Source organism: Harpegnathos saltator, unplaced genomic scaffold (assembly GCF_003227715.2).
Source record: "Harpegnathos saltator strain DR-91 unplaced genomic scaffold, Hsal_v8.6 scaffold273, whole genome shotgun sequence".
Classification (NCBI taxonomy): Eukaryota; Metazoa; Arthropoda; class Insecta; order Hymenoptera; family Formicidae; genus Harpegnathos; species Harpegnathos saltator.
In genome coordinates, this window is record NW_020230065.1 from 124266 (window position 1) to 146385 (window position 22120).

Here is a 22120-nt window from a genome sequence, read left to right on the forward strand (position 1 = left end):
AGCCCAAGTGGCCGCAACGCTTCTCCAATCATCTACGTCGGTGCACTCCCACTCCTTAGATTTTTGTCATTAATAACTCAATAACACAGGCCTGCATGATTTTACGTTTTGAATTTCAATGGTCATTTCCTACGTAATTTTGTCCGCTGAATACGAATCGGGCCTTAGAATTTCTCTATCACGTCAGGTTTTCGAGATAATTAGGTTAAAATAGCCAAAAAATGCTGTTTTTCACAATATTCAACCGATTATACAGGTCTGTATGATTTTGTGTTTTGGGTGTCAAAGGTCATTTCCTACGTAATTTTGTCCGCTGAATACGAATCCGGCTTTAGAATTTCTCTATCACGTCAGGTTTTCGAGATAATTAAGTTAAAATAGCCGAAAAATGCTGTTTTTAACAATATTCAACCGATTATACAGGTCTGTATGATTTTGTGTTTTTGGTGTCAAAGGTCATTTCCTACGTAATTTTGTCTGCTGAATACGAATCCGGCTTTAGAATTTCTCTATCACGTCAGGTTTTCGAGATATTGGGGACTTGAATAAGTTCTCGCTGTTTCCCGACAGATGATGTTATCTTAACCTTTTTGCATCGGGCAATACTACAGCCAACTTCATCGTGAAGCTCCACCATTAGGCTGGAAGTGACAGTATATGTTATTCAGTTGAAGCGTAAACAACATATTTTTTCATAGCGTTAAACATGTCGAATTTCGTGCCAAAAAAAGAGTATTTGCGGGGAATTTTACTGCATTACTTTTTCAAAAAAATCTGCAGCTGAAGCACATAGAATTCTTGTGGAGACTTACGGCGACCATGCTCTGTCGGAAACAACATGCAGAGATTAGTTTAGACGCTTTAAAAATAATTATTTTGATGTTGAAGATAAAGAACGCTCTGACGCACTGAAAAAGTTTGAAGACGAAGAATTGGAAGCATTACTCGATGAAGACCCATGTCAGACGCAAAATGAACTTGCAGAATCATTAGGAGTTGATTACACAACAGTTGCCAAACGTTTAAAAGTATTAGGAATTATTCAAAAGCAAGGAAATTGGGTGCCGTACGAATTGAAGCTGAGAGACGTCGAACGGCGTTCTTTCACATGTGAACAGCTGCTCCAACGGTAGAAAAGGAAAGGTTTTTTGCATCGTATCGTGACTGGCGATGAAAAATGGATACATTACGATAACTCGGAGCGTAGAAAATTGTGGGGTAAGCCCGGCCATGCATTAACATCGACGGCAAAGCTGAATATCTATGGTTCCAAGCTCATGCTCTGTATTTGGTGGGATCAGCTGGGTGTAGTATATTATGAGCTCCTCAAACCCAACGAAACCATCACGGGAGATCCCTATCGACTACAATTGATGCGTTTGAGCCGAACATTGAAGGAAAAGCGGCTGCGATATGAGGAGAGACACGACAAAGTAATTTTGCAGCATGACAACGCTCGGCCACATATTGCAAAACCGGTCAAAACCTACTTGGAAACGTTCAAATGGTCCTACCCCACCTGCCGTACTCACCGGACATTGCTCCTTCTGATTACCACTTGTTCCGATCGACGACTCATGGCCTGGCTGAGCAGCACTTCCATTCATGAAGATGCCAAAAAATGGGTCGTTTCGTGGATAACCTCAAAAGATGAGTCGTTCTTTCGACATGGTATTCGTATGCTGCCAGAAAGATGGGAGAAAGTAGTGGCTAGCGATGGACAATACTTTCAATGACATGTTCTTTACTAATTTTTTTAAATAAAGCATTCACTTTCACGAAAAAACAGTGAGAACTTATTCAAGTCCCTAATAATTATAACCTAAAAATTAAAAAATTAAAATCAATAAAATATGATATTTTATTGTACACAGTAAGAAAAAAATGAAAATAAAAAGATAGGATTCTTTGGAAGTTATTTTTATAATATTATATACCAACTAAAAACATCCTTATTAACATGGTGAACATTTTTTAGGAAATTATGACAATAGGCTCTTGATTATTCTGAACTACTTATGTAATTAATGCTATTTCATTGATAAAAGTAGGAATTTCACAGAACTGACGTGAAATTAATGCAGTATTACGTTTGTAACACTATGCTGCAATAATAACTTCATATATCCTGTTCCTCCTTATTATAACATATCATTTAAAATATGTAGAGTATTTACATATTTCATTTATTCTCTTTAATACATACATTTTTTTTAATGAAATGGCTTTGCGAAAATGTAAAAACGATTCTGATAAATTTTGCTACATCTATGGTGAATACATTCCGTAAAAGCAAAAAGTTCCTATAACTCAAAATATCAAAACATGTTATTTTCAATATTTTAATATTGAAATAAAAAATCTTGATAAACCATGGGTTCCTCATACCAATTTGTACAACTTGCTATCAAGGATTGAGATATTGGTTGAAAGAAAAAAGAAGTGGCATGTGATTTGGTATTCCGATGATTTGGCGTTAACCAACTGATCATATAACTAGCTGTTACTTTTGCTCATGTCAAATCATGGGCTATAATGCTCGCAATAAGAAAAATATCTCTTATACAATACTTTCATGCGCTACAAGACCTGTTTTTCATGGACCTGATATTCCTATTCCTTCTCCACCAATGAACTCTTTACCATCTTTAGACAACGACAATCCTGTTGATGAGAATAATGTAGATTTTGAAACTTATGAAATCGATCCGGTTGATGACAATAGTCCAAAGCTTTTCAATCAGTCTGCTTTAAATGATCTTGTAAGAGATTTAAGTCTGTCTAAAGAAAGTGTAGAGTTACTGGGATCCAGATTGAAAGAAAGGCATTTATTAGAATCAGAAACAACGTTTTCTTGGTACAGATATCGTGAAAAAGAATTTATTCCTTTTTTTTCTATGGTAGATTCTTAGTTTTCTGCAATAATGTATCTGACTTGATGCATTTTTTGGGATTAAAGTCTTATAATGCTAATGAATGGAGACTTTTCATTGATTCCTCAAGACGAAGTCTAAAAGTTGTTCTCCTTCACAATGGGGCAATATATGCATCAGTACCTATTGGACACTCAGTTCATTTAAAAGAAACATATGAAAACTTAAAAACACTTTTGGGATACATTAACTATGAACAACACAATTGGTTAATTTGCGGTGATTTGAAAATTTTATGTATGCTTCTAGGACAACAGCAAGGTTCCACCAAATTCCCATGTTTTCTTTGCGAATGGGATAGTAGAGCCAGAGAACTTTATTGGACAGAAAAAATGGAAAGTAAGAAAAAGCTTGGACCCTGGCGTGACAAATGTAATAAATGAAACGTTAGTTGATCCTAATAAAATTTTGTTACCTACGTTACATATAAAATTGGGTATAATGAAGCAATTCGTGAAGGTTCTGCATAAGGAAGGAAATTGTTTTAAATACCTCTGTACAAAGTTTCCTCATCTCAGTGATGCAAATATTAAGGAAGGCATTTTTATTGGGCCTCAAATTAGATTACTTACTAAAGACGAGAAATTTGAAAAAAACAATGACTTGTTTAGAAAGAGAAGCTTGGGTTTCATTGAAGGAAATGATTCTGGGTTTCTTGGGAAACAAAAAAGATTCTAACTATGAAGAATTGGTGAGTAACATGCTTGAAAAGTTTGTGAAATTAGGATGCAATATGAATCTAAAGATATATTTTTTGAAAAGCCATCTTGACTACTTCCCCAAATGTAGCTTAGCAAGCGTAAGCGAGGAACAAGGGGAAAAATTTTATCAAGATATTAAAGAGATGGAACAAAGATATCAGGGTCAATGGGATATTAATATGTTAGCAGATTACTGTTGAAGTATTAAGCGAGACATTCCTGATGTGGTTCATAGTAAAAAGTCCAAGAAACGCTCTTTTGATTCTATTTCTGGATAAATAAAATCTTTTTTATTAACATTTTCGCTTTTGTCTTCAGTAATTGGATCATCTGGTCTTGCCTTCAGTGGCTGTGTAGTCTTTTAATCTTGCCTTCAGTTGCTAGATCACCTAGCCTTGCCTTCAGTGGCTGGGCAGCCTTTTAATCTTGCCTTCAGTGGCTGGATCATCTAACCTTGCCTTCAGCGGCTAGGCAGCCTTTTAATCTTGCCTTCAGTGGCTGGATCATCTAGCCTTGCCTTTAATGGCTGGGCAGCCTTTTAATCTTGCCTTCAGTGGCTGGATCATCTAGCCTTGTCTTCAGTGGCTGGGTAGCGTAGTGAAAAACGGTGTTTTCTGGCTATTTAAACCTAATTATTTCGAAAACCTGACGTGATAGAGAAATTCTAAGGCCGGATTTGTATTTAGCGGACAAAATTACGTAGGAAATGATCTTTGAAATCCAAAACACAAAATCATACAGACCTGTGTATTCGGTTGAATATTGTGAAAAACAACATTTTTTGGCTATTTAAACCTAATTATCTCGAAAACCTGACGCGATAGAAAAATCCAAGACTGAGAAGCTGAGGGAAGTTTCGATTTGTCGAGAAATGAGTGAAGGTTTTTATGTTTTGAGTAAGAGAGAAGCTTTGGATGCTTTTAGCTCACGAGACTGTCGAGAAATGAAGTGACTTTTTGGTTTTGCTCAAATCGTCAGCTCGGTTGAGAGAGTGGAATTTGGGGAGTTGCTTCGGAAATCTAATTTTTATGCCCAAATATGGTCATAGGACTATGCTTCGAATGTCTTTTAGAGGTGGGGGTTAAGAGTACTTTGCAGTATCTTTAAGATAATTTTGTAGGAGATAGGATGCATACGGCAATAAGAGGATTTTGAGGGTCTCTTTGTTCTTACAAAAAAACGCGGCAGCAATCTTATTAAGAAGGAAACATCGATATTTTTTTTTACCCGAGTTGTCCAATGATAAGTAAGGGGATAGCTGAGTTCAATTACGGTTAAGAAGGATGTCGCGATATTGTTAACGTTGTCTAAGCGAGTGGGAAACAAGATTCGAGTTGGTTCAAGGATTTGTTAATATTTCTGGAACATCGAAACTTCCATAGATTCCAGGGCCATCGCGTTGTGTGATAACATGCCTGAACACATCCGACTATATAATAAGTAATATAAAATTCAATGTTCCTTACTTAATATAAAAGAAGTTTAGAGTACGCGGAGTCCGCAGAACGTAACAATTTTAATAACTTTTGTCTGAAACATTTTTTTACTTGTCTAATATTTTTTGAAAATTTGAGGAAAACTCGGTAACTTTTTTTCAATATTTAACTTACGATATCTCGCTAACTATTTGTCGGAAAAAAATAGTACTAGACTTTTTACTCTATTTTGTCTCAACAATGTATTGGTACAATAATGCCCTATCTTTTATTAACTTGACCTTTGGAAATTTCAAAATCAAATTAACAAAAGTTAGGGCGTTATTGTAACAATATATTCTTGAGACCAAATAGAATAAAAGGATCTGTACTATTTTTTTCTTCCGACAAATAGCGATATCGTAAGTTAAATATTGAAAAAGTTACCGAGTTTTCCTTAAATATCTAAAAAGATATTAGGCAAATAAAAAAATGTTTCAGACAAAAGTTGTTAAAATTAATTGGTAGAAAAAGATGATATAATAAAAAATGGGGATTTCATTAAAAAAAATTAAATAGACCTTAACCTGATCCTGGTAACGCCATTTAAGGTCAAACTGATAAGATCAGTAAATACATCGATTTTAGCCTTATAACTTTCGTCTAAGACAGAACTCGGCAAAATATGCACGCGACGGCCGATTTTCGATTATCTCCGCCCACCGCTATTCCCTTTACCTCGCCGCTTCGCGCGCTGCCTACAAGCCGCTGGAGCCTCAGGAGCGTGTTTCCAATAGTTTTCCACGTCACTCATGAAGTACTATTGTTAACGCGTTTTTTTTTTAAGTGGTATCCCCAGTAAGCCTAATCCACTGATGACTGTAACAACCCGTAACTAATTGAACAGAAGCGAAATAAAATATGTTAAGTGAAGAATATTCAATTCGATTTTCGGCGTCTTTTATTGGTAAGAGTGGAAACGTCAATTTAGATATTGCATGTAGCGAGCCGCATAAGACGTGGTAAGGAATCGTTGCTTAAAGAAGAACACTTCTCATTTTTTATAAACTTCATTTTTGAAAAATGAAGAAGCCTACTGGAGATACCACTTAAAAAAAAACGCATCAACAATAGTACCTCATGGGTGACGTGAAAACTATTGGAAACACGCTCCTGAGGCTCGAGCGGCTTGTAGATAGCGCGCGGAGCGGCGAAGTAAAGGGAATAGCGGTGGGCGGAGATAGTCGAAAATCGGCCGTCGCGTGCACATTTTGCCGAGCTCTGGTCTAGGATATTTTTCTTGCAAACTTAACTTCAAAGTTCTTCAGGTGTTTCGGTACTTTTTCCTCATTCTGTATACAGGATGTTTCATTTAACTTGAGACATCGAAATAACTTGAAAACAAAGGAGGAAAACAAAAATCGCTGGAACACGTGTCAAACAAATTCCGAAGACGAGTAAAATGGCATGATTCCTTTTTCATTTGGTGGACGTCCTCAAGGTGACCTTTAAGATCAATTTTAAAGTTATTTCAAATGAAAACCTATCTTTTTTATGACGGAAGCATATTCTATGTAAAAAAAATACAATTAACTTTTGTCCGAAAAATTTTTTTATTTGATCATTACTTTCGGAGATATCGTACAAAGTAATTCCGATTTTTATTCGAAACGAATAAAATAAACGTAGGATAGACCGAAACGAATTGGATCATAGGGCGAATCGGATCAATATAAGCTTTAAGACAGTTGTCGTTAGTTTTTTGTTTCAAATAAATTGTTATATCGTGTTTGTTACTTCCGCGCGTTCTCCCCGCACCGAAAACAATAGACAACAGCTCTGTATCGCGTGTCATTTTGTGTTAGTCGACGATAGAAGCGCATGAGTCACGAGTGCACGAGAAAATTTTGGCGCTGATGTAAAATCTCGATCTCATCTTCGTAATTTTATAACGAAAAGGTATGTTGAAACTTATGCAAATTATAATGACTATTAAGTGTATAATTTGCTAAATTAGTCTAATAAATAATTAAATAATATTGTTGAGATAGTTTTGAGAAAACGAATGTATATTATGAAATTGACATATGAGGCTAGTCGGATCAACTTTTTTTGGGTTGATTTGGGCTGATTTGGATCATGAAATTTTTCGACATTTTATATAGCTATTATAAAATCACGTTCTTTTTATTTCCTGTAGATGGTTCGCACATACAGGGTGAAGAAAAACCCCGGGACCCTTGAAAATTTCGAAAAATATACACTTTATAAAAAATGTTTCAGACAAAAGTTATAGCGTTGAAAAAGATCTATTTACCGATCTTAACAATTTGACCTTGGGTGGCGTCATCAAGGTCAGGACAAAGTCACCTCGGATTTTTTAAATGGAACCCCCAATTTTTTATTGCATATTCTTATAGCCCTTCTTCAGACCTTTTCAAAGCACTATGGTTTTATCCAATTTATATAAGCTGTTCCGAAGTTATCGAGTTTTTTAAAGTAAAATATCTAGTCAACTAAGGCAAGATCAGAGGATGAACGCGGATGACATCTTGGTACTGGCCGGTGGGGAAGACTGGGGGGAGGCCCGCCACAACGCGGAAGTGGTATTGGCGACGGTGGTGGGCACAATAAGTGACCTGGGTCTGAAGGTGGCGCCCCAAAAAACGGGGGCCATCTATTTTCACGACGGCAGCCGTGGGGCGCTACCGGAGACCCAGGTCTTGGTGGACGGAGTCCGCGTCCGCGTCAGGCCCATGATAAAGTATCTGGGCCTGACGTTGGACGGCCAATGGGATTTCAGGGCCCATTTTAGGGACCTGGCCCCCCGGGTCAGGAAAGCATGTCTGGCTCTGGCCAGACTGATGCAGACCCAGGGGGGTCCGGGTTAGCACGCGCGCCGCCTATATGTTGGGGTGGTTCTCTCGATCGCCCTCTATGGGGCGCCGATATGGGCGCCCCAACTATTGGCCAGCGCCTAAGGCAAAAACTTCATGCGCCAGGCGCTGAGGGCGGTGGCTGTGAGGGCGATTCGGGAGTTCCGCTCCGTTTCATATATGGCGGCGACGACCTTTGTCGGCTCCCCCCCCCGTGGAGCTCCTTGCGGAGGAACGTAGTGTCCTCTACTGGAGAGTCAAAGAGCTCCGCGAGGAGGGGGTACTAACGGCCAAGGTACTGGCGGTCCTGAGGTCCCGGGTGGCTGCCCGAACTTTGGAGCGGTGGGCGGACGCGATGTCCGCCCCGCGGGAGTTCGGGAAGCTGACGACGACGGCTGTCCGCCCCTGCTTGGAAGAATTCACAGGCAGGAGGGGGCGCGGACTCACATTTCATCTGGTGCAGGTGATGACCGGACACGGCTGTTTTAGTCATTACCTGCACCGGATCAAGAAGGAGCCCACCACTGGATGCCACCACTGCCCGGAGCCGGATAATACCGTGCATCACACCCTGGCCGAATGCTCAGCATGGGACAGGGAGCGCGGTGTCCTGGTCCGGGCAGTGGGGTGCGGGAATGATGAATTGTCACTCCCGCGCATGGCAAGGGCCATGTGGGGGAGCGAGGAGGTATGGGGAGAAGCGGCCTCCTTCTGCCACAGTGTACTGTCGCGGAAGGAGGCCGCCGAGTGGGAGAGTCGCCTCGGAGACTGCAGGCAGCGGCGGGGAGGGCGGTGCTCCCGAAGTTTGGGCAGCGGGCCCGAGGGGGCGCCGACCGAGGAGGACAGGCCACCGGTTCAACGGAGGCCGCTTCCCCGGTCGCCTCGGGTCCGACTTCGGACGCGCGGAGGGAGGAGGATGACGGGTGCGCGTGACACCCACCCGCCTCCCTCCTAGAGCATCGGTTAGGGTAGGGTAGAGGGGGGAGTGGAAGCCCAGGAGGGGCTGGGCTCCACTCCCTTGCCCCCCCTCCTTAGAGTGGAGTAATGACGGGCGCGGGGGAAGGGTGGATGTCCCCTTCCTCCAAGTTAAACACCAGAAGGCTAACCTGACTGGGAAACCGGTCGGGGGACCGCGTCCTGGACTCCCTCAGTGGGACAGGGTGCGATACTCGATGGCGTGGGGTTCCCGGAGAGCCCTAGGGCCGGGGTGTCGGGGAGGGAGTGCGAGAGCAGTTCCCCTGACTCCCCCCACCACGGTCCGAATGGTAGACATCCTGCAGGAGTTTTAATCAGTAAAAGTCTGACATAACTCCCGACCCCCCCAACGGGCCGGGGATATCCATGGGGATGGATTTCCCCTGCGTTACCAAAAAAAAAAAAGATCGGAGGATGATCCGGCCAACTAAGGCAAGGTCGTAGGATGATCCGGCCAACTAAGGCAAGATCGGAGGATGATCCGGCCAACTAAGACAAGGTCGGAGTGATCGAGTCAACTAAGACAAGATCGGAGGATGATCCAGCCAACTCGTACAAATAATTGCGCGACTAACTTCCAGGCGTTGGCTCCTATTGGCTTATCTTAATTTCGTTGATTGATTTATTTCAGTTATTTATTTATTTGAACTATTCTGCTGTTCGATGTTTATTTCTTCCATTTACTCATTTACTAGGTGCGCAACTAAGTTTCCGGGTTTCACACATGGATGGCGCTAACGACATATGTAGTCAACATACATGTCTGAAGTTGTGTTTTTTTTATAGCTTGGACATCTGTTAACAATAACCAGTCGTAATACCAATACATATCGCAACGCAAAAATATTTTTTCTAACAACGAAGATGTCGAGTTTTGTGTCAAATAAACAACATTTGCGGGAAGCTTTGCTTTTCTGCTTTAACTTGAAAAAAAGTGTAGCTGAAGCACGTCGTTTGCTTGAGGAGGCCTACGTCGAACATGCACCGAAACATACATCGAAAACTATCTGTGAAGATTGGTTTAAACGCTTCAGAAATGGCGATTTCGACACTGAGGACAAGGAGCTCTCCGGAAGACCAAAAACAATTGAGAACGCCGATCTGCAAGCGTTATTGGATGAAGATGATACGCAAACACAAGATCAACTTGCGGAGGCATTAAACATAACTCGCCAAGGTATTTCCGTCTACATGCCATGGGAAAAATTCAAAAGGAAGGAAAATGGGTGCCGCATGAGTTGACTGAGAGACAGATGGAAAATCGAAGAGCCACTTCCGAAATTTTGCTTTTGCGACATGAAGGAAAGAGTTTCCTGCATCGAATTGTTACTGGCGATGAGAAATAGATATATTTTGAGATTCTCAAACGCAAAAAATCGTGGCTTTCACCTGGCGAAGCATCAACATGGACGGCACGGCCAAATCGCTTCGGAAAGAAGACAATGCTCTGCGTTTGGTGGGATCAAAAAGGAATCGTGTACTATGAGCTGCTGAAACCGGGCGAAACTGTCAATGGGCATTACTACAGACAGCAACTGATCAATACATGGTTCCAACAAGATGGTGCCCCCCCCCCCACATTACGGAAGGGACGTCCGTAATTATCTGGACACAGTGTTTCCTCATCGATGGATAGGTAGAAGAGGATCTATAGAATGGCCTTCTCGATCACCCGATTTATCACCTAACGATTACTTCCTGTGGGGTCATTTAAAATAGAGTTTACAAAACGAAACCACAAAATTTGGATGACTTATGAAATCGAATTCTTGATGAAGTTGCTCTCATCTCTGCTGATTACATTTAAAAAGCCGTTTCATCTTTTTACGATAGATTAGCTTATTGTCAAACTGTTGATGGCGGACATTTTGAACAATTACTTTAAAGCTTTCCAGTATTGCCTTAGTTGGCCGGACAACTCCCGACCTTGCCTTAATTGGCCGGATCAGCCTACGATCTTGCCTTAGTTGACTGGATCATCCTCCGATCTTGCCTTAGTTGGCCGGATCATTCTCCGATCTTGCCTTAGTTGGCTGGATCATCCTCCGATCTTGCCTTAGTTGGCTGGATCATCCTCCGATCTTGCCTTAGTTAGCTGGATCATCCTCCGATCTTGCCTTAGTTGGCAAAATATCTTACTTTAAAAAACTCGATAACTTCGGAACAGCTTATTCAAATTGGATAAAGCTATAGTGCTTTGAAAAGGTCTGAATAAGGGCTAAGAATATGTAATAAAAAATTGAGGGTTCCATTTAAAAAATCCGAGGTGACTTTGTGCTGACCTTGATGACGCCATCCAAAGTCAAATTGTTAAGATCGGTAAATAGATCTTTTTCAACGCTATAACTTTTGTCTGAAACATTTTTTATAAAGTGTATATTTTTCGAAATTTTCAAGGGTCCCGTGGTTTTTTCTTCACCCTGTATAATTGTAAATCAACTAACAAATCATGGTTTCAAGAAATGATAAATGAGGCTGTACAGAAGGTAAAGTCTGGAATGACTTTGCGTCAAGCTGCTGATTGTTATGAGGTTCCATATACAACTTTACAGAGGCGACTTGCTTTTACCGGAAACATTATTAAACATTGTGATGGACAGCCTGTTATGGACATAGTGACTGAAAAGAAGTTTGCTAACCGTTTAATTTATCTGGCTAATCGAGGAATTGGTATTACCCCGAAGAACATGCGAAAATATGCTTTTCATTTTGCTGTTCGCCATAATTTAAAACAATTTTAATACTGATATTAAGATGGCAGGAGAGGACTGGTTTCATAGATTTATGCTTCGAAATAAAAATATTGCTATTAGAAAGCCAGAGGGTTTGTCTAGAGTAAGAATTAATAGCATGCAGGAAGAAAAAGTTAAAGATTTTTACGAAGTGTTACAGAAAGTTATTGATGATAACAATTTGCAAAGAAGGCCAGAATGTATATACAATATAATCAGGTTGAAACTGGTCTACCACTGAACAACTGTCTTCCACATATCATCGCATAGAAAGGAAGTAGAGATGTCATTAGCATGACTAGCGTTGAACGTGGCGAAAATGTAATAGTCATAGCATGTATGAATGCAGCTGGTCATTTCATACCTCCATTTATTATTTTCAAAAGTGTACATAAACGAGATGATTTTATGAAAAACATGCCTCCTGGAACAGAAATTTTTATGACAGAGAAAGGATGGGTTACTGAGGAAGCTTTTAAAGCGTGGTTAATTCATTTTAATCGATACCGTGCAAAAGGAAAAGTAAATTTGATTTTAGATGGTCACGTATTCCACACTAACTTGGCAGTAGTAGATTTGTGTGAAAAATTCGACATTGAACTCGTACTCCTTCCACCACACACATCACATGCACTTCAGCCGCTTGATATTTCTTTTATCAAGCCTTTGAAAACTTATTATCCTCAACGAGCAACTTGATGGCAACATAATAATAACGGTAAAGGAATAAACAAAATCGTTTTAGAGGTCTATTGAAACACACCTGGAATTTATCTACTTCTGTTGAAAATGCTTCAAAGGGATTTGAGAAAGCTGGAATATACCCTTTTAATCCTCATGCTATACCACTTCACAAGTTCGTACCATGTATAATTTCAAATGATGACATTAATATTTTTGCAACAGAGGTATCTTCAACTAGTGGCTCTCGAATCAATCTTATCACCGATCCACAGCCTTCAACTAGTAGTACTGATAATCATGTTATTAGCAATGATGCAACTACTGCGACTTTAAAAGATATACTTCGAACACCTAAAAAACAAATACCTGCAAAAAAATGTAAAGTTGCCAAGAAGCCGATTTTACATTTGACATTTTCTGAAAACAAGGCATATAAAAACAGGGCTTAAAAAAAATGTAAGACAGAAAAAGTGAACAAAGTAAAAAATTAATCAAATAAAGATTATTCCATAAAGTCAATTAAAAAAGGTAAGGCAACACCAGAAATTAATATTAAGAATAAAAACAATTCATCTAGAGACTGGCATTGCATCTATTGCAATGAAAAATTCGTTCATCCACCTATCGAAGACTGGATTCAATGCAACAAATGTGAAGAATGGTGCCACGAAAACTGTGCTGATAGCAGAGGTGAAAAAGAATATTTTACTTGCGAATTCTGTGCTGAATAAAATATTTTTTCTAATATAATTAATTATAAAGTGTTTGTTAATTTGTAAAGAGTAGTTTTTTATTTTTATTTATGTAAGTTGTTTATTCCCAAAAGTTTATTAATTTTTAAAAGTAGTTTTTTATTTTTTTGTTTAACTAGTTAATTTCAAAGAATTAGTTGTATTATTTTCATTTTTTAAGACCTAAACTAATGATCCGTTTCGCCTCCAATTTTGGGGCAAATCAGATAATTCCCTTCTCTTCATTTCTTCGTTGTGAAATAAAAAATATGTTTATGTATTACTATATTATATAAAACTCAAGCCAAAGGTCTAACGATAATAAACTTCTAATAAAATTAAATAACAGAATTCGTTTTTAATAACTTTTTTACCGATAAAGAAACATTGATCCGATTCGCCTCGGTCTACTCTTATCACAATAAATGCTCAAGATGATGGTCTTCCATTTCCAAACATTCTGATCTGACCAATAATATTATATTATGCCGATTAACTTCTCCATTATTGGTAAAAGCAGATTCATCAGAAAATCGCAATCATATGAAAATCTCATGTTTACAAGTGTTCCGTACTTCGTGTTTATACTGAACAACAGAAGCGCGATCGCGCCGCTGAGATGTTTTGATTATTTCGGTTTTATTTTCTGATGAATCTACTTTTACCAATAATGGAGAAGTTAATCGGCATAATATGCATTATTAAGCAGATTAAAATCCGAGATGGCTTCGCGAAGTAGAACATCAACGTCCATGGTCTGTCAATGTTTGGTGTGGAATCATTGGCGATAAAATAATAGGTCCTTTTTTCATCAATAGTACGCTGAATGGAGTGAAATATGGAAACTTTTTGGATGTAGAATTACGAAGAAGCAAGCGTAGCAGATAGAAGAAATATATAAATATATAAATAAATATATAAATAAATAGTAGTTTCAGCAAGACGGATACCCAGCTCACTATTCGCATTATGCACGCCAAATAATGAATCAGAAATATCCTGGTCGCTGAATAGGTCGGGGAGGTCCAATTAACTGGCCGGCGAGGTCGCCTGATTTAACACTGTTAGATTATTTTATTTATGAGGCCATCTTAAAGGAAAAGTTTATCACGATCACGACCAATCACACCAGAAAAACATGAAAGAACGAATCCGAAATGCCTATCGCGATATCCGTCCAGAGACTTTATTATCAGTGCATCGATCTTTTATTAATCGCATTAACAAGTATGGAAATGGAAGGCCATCATTTTAAGCATTTATTGTGATACGTTTATTTTATTCGTTTCGAATAAAAATCGGAATTACTTCGTACGATATCTCCGAGAGTAATAATCAAATAAAAAAATTTTCGGACAAAAGTTAATTGTTTTTTTACGTAGAATATGCTTCTGTCATAAAAATATAGGTTTTCATTTGAAATAACAAAGTTGATCTTAAAATCACCTTGAGGACGTCCACCAAATTAAAAAGGAATCATACCATTTTATCCGTCCTCGGAATTCGTTCAACACATATTTCAACGATTTTTGTTTTTCTTCTTTGTTTTTGAGTTATTTCGATGTCTCAAGTTAAATGGGATATTCTGTATATAATAAACAAGATAAATAAGTTTTGCATAAAAAGAATAATCGTGACCTTACCTTACATTTATGCAATCCGATGGTAATCTACCTCGACCATGTAACCATGTTTCCGCGTATAAATCGGAATTCAATGTTGGCGCAACGAAATCATCGTACAACTCTATAAAATATAAAATGCACAATATAAGTTAATCGTGTTTTTCTTCATTTTTACGTGTATCTAAAATATAATCTATAGATAGTTCAAAATGTTTTACAGATTAATATACTAAAAAAAGTATTTTATTTGAGAAAATAGTTTAAATAAAAATGATAAAAATTTAAATAAGTTGTAAGATAGTTATTTTATTATAATATTGAATTATAATATTGAAATACTTTATCAATGCTATTTTAAGGTTAATTTTTTGAATTCTTCAAGCAAAATCATATGATTTATTTCAACATAAATTGGTTTTTCAGATCATTTCGCAAATAATAATATTGAAGTAAGATCATTTAAAAATGAAAATTTTTTGAAATATTTAATATTCTCTTGCGATACATTTCAGCATAAAATACATTTAGATAAATAATCAAGGGTTAAAAAAATGGTTGAAGATATGAGCAAATTCCAAACAGCTGTAATTTTGTTTAGGTAAGTGGAAATCCCTTCTATCCCTCTCTAAATCAGAGAAATGTATTTTGAAACTTGAAATCTCTATTTTCCAAAGGTCGCAACTGTTTCGCATTTTCTTCAATTATAATAATTTTAACATACATACAGAAAACAGTCAAATCTACGAAATAGGATATTTTGTTGTTCTCTAAACATGTCATGTACACAAAAGCAATCAAAAAGAATTTTTTACCTCCATTTTGTGAACGCTTTCACTATAAAAATAAAATAAGTTTTCCCTATAAAATCGTCTTCTTAAATTTTGGTTCTGTTTTCTTTTTACCGAGTTATCAAGGACTTAAAAATGGCGATTTTGACTTTCTTCGTTCATAACAACGTTAAAAATTATCATACAGTATTCCAAAATTGGACTCTTGAAGCTAAATCGTTAGTCTATCGAGCAGTATAGTGGTCGATTTTTGAACTCGTATGCATGTTGCAAGTAGTGTAAAAATTGATGATTTTTACTTCTTTATTTAAATTTGAGAAGTTATATCCCGAGGTCAAAAGAAAGCGAATTTTCATTTTTATTTTCTTCTTTTTTAATGTATATCTATTGCTTTACAACACTTTTTATATTCGAAAAAGCTTTATTTAACAAATATACTGTAATTTTTTAAGCGAAAATATTAACAAAATCGATACAGTCAATGTTTGGCAATATTTCTCCAAAGCATTTTGCAATGAGCAGTGCTGTTCGGAGCTAGGATATTGAAAATCAAAAGTTCAAAAATTTTATTAGATGTCAAACGACTTTAGTAGATGTTATACGAATTAATTTCGTGCTTTTTTTCAAGAAATTCAAAGTTTATCCACAGATAAGTACACACTTAATATTCGAAATAACCTCCGTTGTTTTCGATTACTTTATTCCACCTTTCGGGTAACAGACGAATTTCTTTGCGAGAAACTTGACGGTTTTAACTCGATAAACTCATCGATATTTTTTCGGATATTTTTTCGTTAACTATTTTAAGGTGCTCATCAGCCAAATGTTAAAGCGACTGAAATAGGTGGTAGTCCGACGGGACGAGATCTGATAAATAAGCCGCGTAAGAGTGAATTTCCTAACCCAAAGTATTATACAGGGTGTCCCATTTTAATGTCCCACCCCGAATAATTATTCAGTATTGAAGTTTCAAGGAAAATGACCTCAATAAAAGTAATTGTAGGGATTTAAGTAAGCTACCTTATGATGAGATTGACTTTGACGTTGACCTCTATTTTCAAGGTCATTTGAACTTCAGGTCAACTTGCGTTTTTTAAATAGGAACCATTATTTTTATTATACTGTTTTTTTCTATTAGTTAATTTGAATAACTTTTGTCTAAAACATTTTTTTATTTGTCTAATATTTTTTGAGATATTTGAGGAAAACTTGATAACTTTTTCAATATTTAACTTACGATATCTCCCTAACTATTTGTCGGAAGAAAAAGTGGTACTACACTTTCTTGCTTTATTTAGTCTCAAAAATATATTGTTATAATAGCACCTTGACTTTTGTTAACTTACTGATTTTTGGAAATTTCATAATCATCAAATTAACAAAAATTCGGGCGCTATTGCAACAATATATTCTTGAGACTAAATAAAGCAAGAAAGTCTAGTACCACTTTTTCTTTCGACAAATAATTAGCGAGATATCATAAGTTAAATGTTGAAAAAGATATCAAGTTTTCCTCAAATATCTAAAAAAATATTAGACAAATAAAAAATATTTTAGACAAAAGTTGTTCAAATTAACCAGTAGAAAAAACAGCGTAATAAAAAAATAAAGATTCCTATTTAAAAAACGCAAGTCTTCAAATGACCTTGAAATAGAGGTCAAGGTCAAAGTCAAGGTCATCATAAGATAGCTCACTTAAATCCCTACAACTTTTATTCAGATCATTTTCTTTGAATACTGAATTTACCTTCAATACTGAAGAGTTATTTGGGGGGTTATAGGGAGGGGGGACATTAAAATTTGACACCCTATATAGGGTGTCCGGAATGTGATCATTAATATTTTGTGTACTGGTAGAACTCGTCAAAACAATTAAAAAAGCCCTGTGCCATTTTACAATTTTTTCAATATTTATTCCGTAATTAATTAAAATGTGTAAACGAATGAGCGCACGAGAAAGCGACAGGACGAGCTCTGTGTATAAGAAGATGGCCTCGCGCGGCGAGAGGCAACCTTAAGCGACAAGAGGCGTGCGCGCGCGACGAGGAGCGAGCAAGCGCGAACGACGAGCGAGCGAGTGCAAGCGACAAGAGGCGGCCGCCCAGCGCTCTCTACGCGCTCATTGGCTCACATGTTTCAATTAATAACTCGATAACTATTGCCAATTTGACATTATGGTACATGACTTTTCCTCTCGGCTACACCCAATCTACCAGTACACAAAATATTAATGATCACATTCCGGACACCCTGTATACATAGTGTTTCATTTTAAGTGATATGGTCGATTATTTCGCGAATCGATGATTTTATTGAAAAATCTTTCGAACGAAAGTGGCATGGCTTGAAGGGGGATACATGATGGAAATATGGACTTGACTTTGAATGACGTTGCAAAATCAGATCAAGGTCATTAATGTATTTTTTTAAAAGAAACCCCTATTTTTTTATTACATATTCTTGTAGCTTATCTCGAGAGCTTTCCAACACACTATAATAAAGTTACGTTTCATTGAGTACTTTCCGAGTTATGAGGCTTGAAAGTGAAGGCAAGACCGATCATTGATCCGGCCAATTAAGGCAAGATCAATTGGAATATGTCTTTAGCCGTTGATAAGTCTTGCCTTATAGTTGTGTTTAGGATCATGAACTCGCGATGATATTGAAAACGTAGTAAAACTTTAATTCTTTTTAATTTTATGCCGAAAATGTAAAAAAAATTATGTTTATGTTTGCAGAAAAGAATTTTGTGCCACTAGTTTCACTAGTTTTACATTTTCAAAAAAATAATTTTTTTAATCGGGACAAATGAAATGTTCCCATAACATACGCACCGATCCATTTACAAGGTGAAGATCAGAAGTAGTGTTCTCTAATTTCGACGAGCATGACATATGTTACAGTATTACCTCTTCCCTCCACTAATGAAGGATAAAGTTACTCGACACAACGCTCAAGCATTCGCGAGAAAAATAAATTTAAAGTTTTCGATGTTCCTTATGTACCGAGTAGTAGAAGCAGGTTGCCAGCGAACAGTCGTAGCCAAGGCCGTAAAGCAGTGCTGGGAAATAAATGCCCACTTTGGTCAAATTTCGGAAACGGCTTATTTTCCCTTTGCTATCGCTTCCGACTCGGCGCCCGTGCCGCAAATCGCGCATGATAGCTTTGTTTTTAGCAGCGTTCGCATATGAAAAATACACTGGGATCATACTTTCCAAACTGTTATTAGAATTTTGATAATAAATTTCCACATCACTCATGAAGTACTATTGTTGATGCGTTTTGTAGGAGAATGTTAAGAAAGTGTCGATTTTGGCCCCAAGAGAAAAGTAAATGGACCTTGGAAAATCATGTTTGAATCCCAAATGACAGAAAATAACAATCATATATCCGACCAGTGATGGGAACATTGCAAAAATGGACTGAATATAGTAAAAAATGGCACTAGCTGAAAACTTGCAATTACTGATTATTCCAAGCGAGTCACACTTCTGTATGGTTCCTTATAAGTCAATGGTGTATAAAAAGAACAACTTTAAATGATAAAAATGAAGTCATTGTTGCATACGGCACGAGTAGTCGTACGGAAGCACGCTCAGCAAGAGTGTGCTGCGCCTGACGCCGCATCTCAGGTCGTCGGCGTATGGCTACTTACTCTTCCGTATAGTAGTACTATACATTCTCATTGAATTCTCAACGAACAATTTTTTTTGTTTTTGAAATTGCATATCATCGAGTGTGAAGCAAATCAATAACCGACACTTTGCCTTATTTATTTCTTAATTTTTTAGAATTACTTTTATACACTTGTACTTTTATACATTATACACTTGTTTACAATTCTGACGGTTGTAACTGATTCATATTACTATTTTTACTGACACTGATTATATCTTCGTTAAGATATCACCAAAAAATGTCCTTCATTATTATTACGATCGCAAGTTTCAGTACTAGATAAACGTGATTTTGACTTGCTTTTTTCTGCGTAGCGTTTTTTATTTAAAACTGTATCATTAGATCCATGATATTCTGTGTGCGGTCTATTTTCAAGTGATCATACACAATTAGAGCAATGTTTAGGCATAATGAAAATTTTTTCTGAGAAAAATGAATATATTCTTTTAATATACCTCAGAAATTGAGTTATTGACCAATAGTTATAGAAGGAGTTGACTACAAGAACTAAATATCGCTATAAATGTTATATGTTGGAAATATTAACATTTGACACTTTTTGGTGATATCTTAAAGAAGATATAATCATGTGTAAATAAAAATAATAATATATCAGTAGTATGAATCAGTTGCAATCGATTTATAGAATTGTAAATAAATGTATAAAGTATGAAAGTAAATAATTCTGAGAAATTAAGAAATAGATAAGGCAAAGTGTCGTTTGTTGACTTGCTTCACACTCGGAGATATGAAATTTCAAGAACAAAATAAATTGTTCATTGAAAACTCAATGAGAATATATAGTGTTACTGTTAAGATTGAGTTCTCTCATTTTTATTATACAAGGTCTTCAAAAAGTCCGGGAACGCTAAAATATTTTGAAAAATATGAACGATACGAAAAAATGTTTGATACAAAAGTTGTAGGGCTTAAAAAGATCTATTTACTAGTCATATCAGTTTGACCATAGATGGCGTTGCTAAGGTCGTATGAAGATTAACTTTATTTTTTTTAATAGAATCCTCTATTTTTTATTAGAAATTCTTGTAGCTTATCTCGAGAGCTTTCCAAAGTACTATAACAAGGTCATTTTTTATTAAGTTCTTTCCGAGTTATGACGCTTGAAAGTTACAGTACCGCCGGCAATAGCATTACCCAAAGTGTACCGCGCGGAAGTGCGATCAAAGATGCTTCTCGGTCCACATATTCTAAAAGCGAGTTGCGCTCGCTCGTATCTCGCTCTTTGTCTCTTTTGTTTCTTCTTCCGATTATAATATTACATTTTTCTCTGAAAAATGTTGACCGAAAAAGAAAGAAAATAAGTTACTTATTTGTCGAAGATTTGATGACCGTATTAAATCATATCAAGAAGTAGCTGATCTATTCAATGTTACATATCCTGATTTCGATCCTATTTCTAAATCCACCGTTTGCAGAACAGTGACTCGTTTTTTTGAAACGGAAACAGTTAAGGACCGATTTCGCAGCGGAAGGCAAAAATCCGCAACTAACGATGATAAGACTTTGGATGTTGTCTAATCATTTCAGGAAAATCCTCATTTGTCCGTATCAAAAACCCCACAAGTCCATGATATCAGTGAAGGCAGCGTTTCTAACATTTTAAAAAAGCATAAATATCCGTATAAAATTGTTATCGCTCAAGAACTTATGGAAGATGATTTTGGTAGAAGAATTCAGTTTTGTGAAGGACTGATGCATCGGTGTGATGATAATGCTAACTTTTTGAATTTTGTTATTTTTTCTAATGAAGCCACATTTCAAATAAATGGTGCTGTTAATCGTCACAATTGTAGATATTGGAGTGACGAAAATCCACATTGGATGAGTAATCTTCGAACATAATATCCACAAAAATTGAATGTTTGGACAGGGATCTGTAGTCGAGGTATTAAAGGCCCATTTTTCATAGATGGTGATTTAAATGCTGAAAAATATGAAAATTTATTGCGAGATCATATCATTCCTGAAATTAAAAATTTATTTAACGCAAACATGCAAAACGTTTGGTTCCAGCAAAATGGAGCAGGACCTCATTTTACACTACGGACACATATACACTACGGAGAGGGTTTGGAGTCTTAAAATACTGCGGGAGTGACGAACCGTAGGGTCCTGATCTCTGTAGTGACACACACACACACACACACGCGCGCGCGCGCGAGGTGTAAATCCGACCGTGCAACCTCCGTACTCTTTGGATAATGCTAATGCCGGCGGTACTGTAACTTTCAAGCGTCATAATTCGGAAAAAACTTAATAAGAAATAACTTCATTATAGTGTTTTGGAAAGCTCTCGAGATAAGCTACAAGAATTTCCAAAAAAAAGTAGAAGATCTATTTAAAAAAGCAAAGTTGACCTTCATATGACCTTAGCAATGCCACCTATAGTCAAACTGATATAACTACTAAATAGACCTTTTTAAGCCCTACAACTTTTGTATCAAACATTTTTTCATCTTTCATATTTTTCGAAATATTTTAGCGTTCTCGGACTATTTGAGAATCCTGTAATATTAGGTCTAAAATGTATTGAGCGTTTGGAGATCAAAATTGAGAATATATTTATTGTTATTTGAAAATAACATTATGAAACCACATATGCACCATGTTCGATGACCTGCCATTTTTCCAGCAACACCATAATCCTGTCGCTATAGAACTTTTGTGGTTTCTGGTCAAAAAATTGTGACACGTGGTTTTCACAGGCCTCTCTTGAAACTAACTTAACACTATTCAAGGAATTCTGCAGAGACCGAAACAAATGATAGTCTGACAGTGCCAGGTCCGGGTTATACAGTGGATGCATTAAAACCTCCCAGCCAAGTTCTCTCAATTTCTGACGGGTCGTTAATGATGTATGCGGTCTGGCGTTGTCAGCGTGATATATGACACTCTTTCTGTTGACCAGTTTCGGCCGTTTCTTTTGAATTGCTAGGTGCAATCGTGCTAACTGTCGGCAGT

At 37.1% G+C, this 22120-nt stretch overlaps 1 protein-coding gene across 9 annotated transcripts in view; it reads right to left on the reverse strand.

Annotated features, from left to right (window-relative positions):
* DNaseII (deoxyribonuclease II) overlaps positions 1 to 22120 on the reverse strand; it is a 235264-nt gene that overhangs the window by 54961 nt on the left and 158183 nt on the right. For all 9 annotated transcript variants that reach the window (XM_025299392.1, XM_025299390.1, XM_025299386.1 and 6 more), the window contains one exon: positions 14691 to 14793. In XM_025299392.1, the coding sequence (XP_025155177.1) occupies positions 14691 to 14793 (103 nt within the window). The remainder of the gene's footprint in view (positions 1 to 14690; positions 14794 to 22120) is intronic.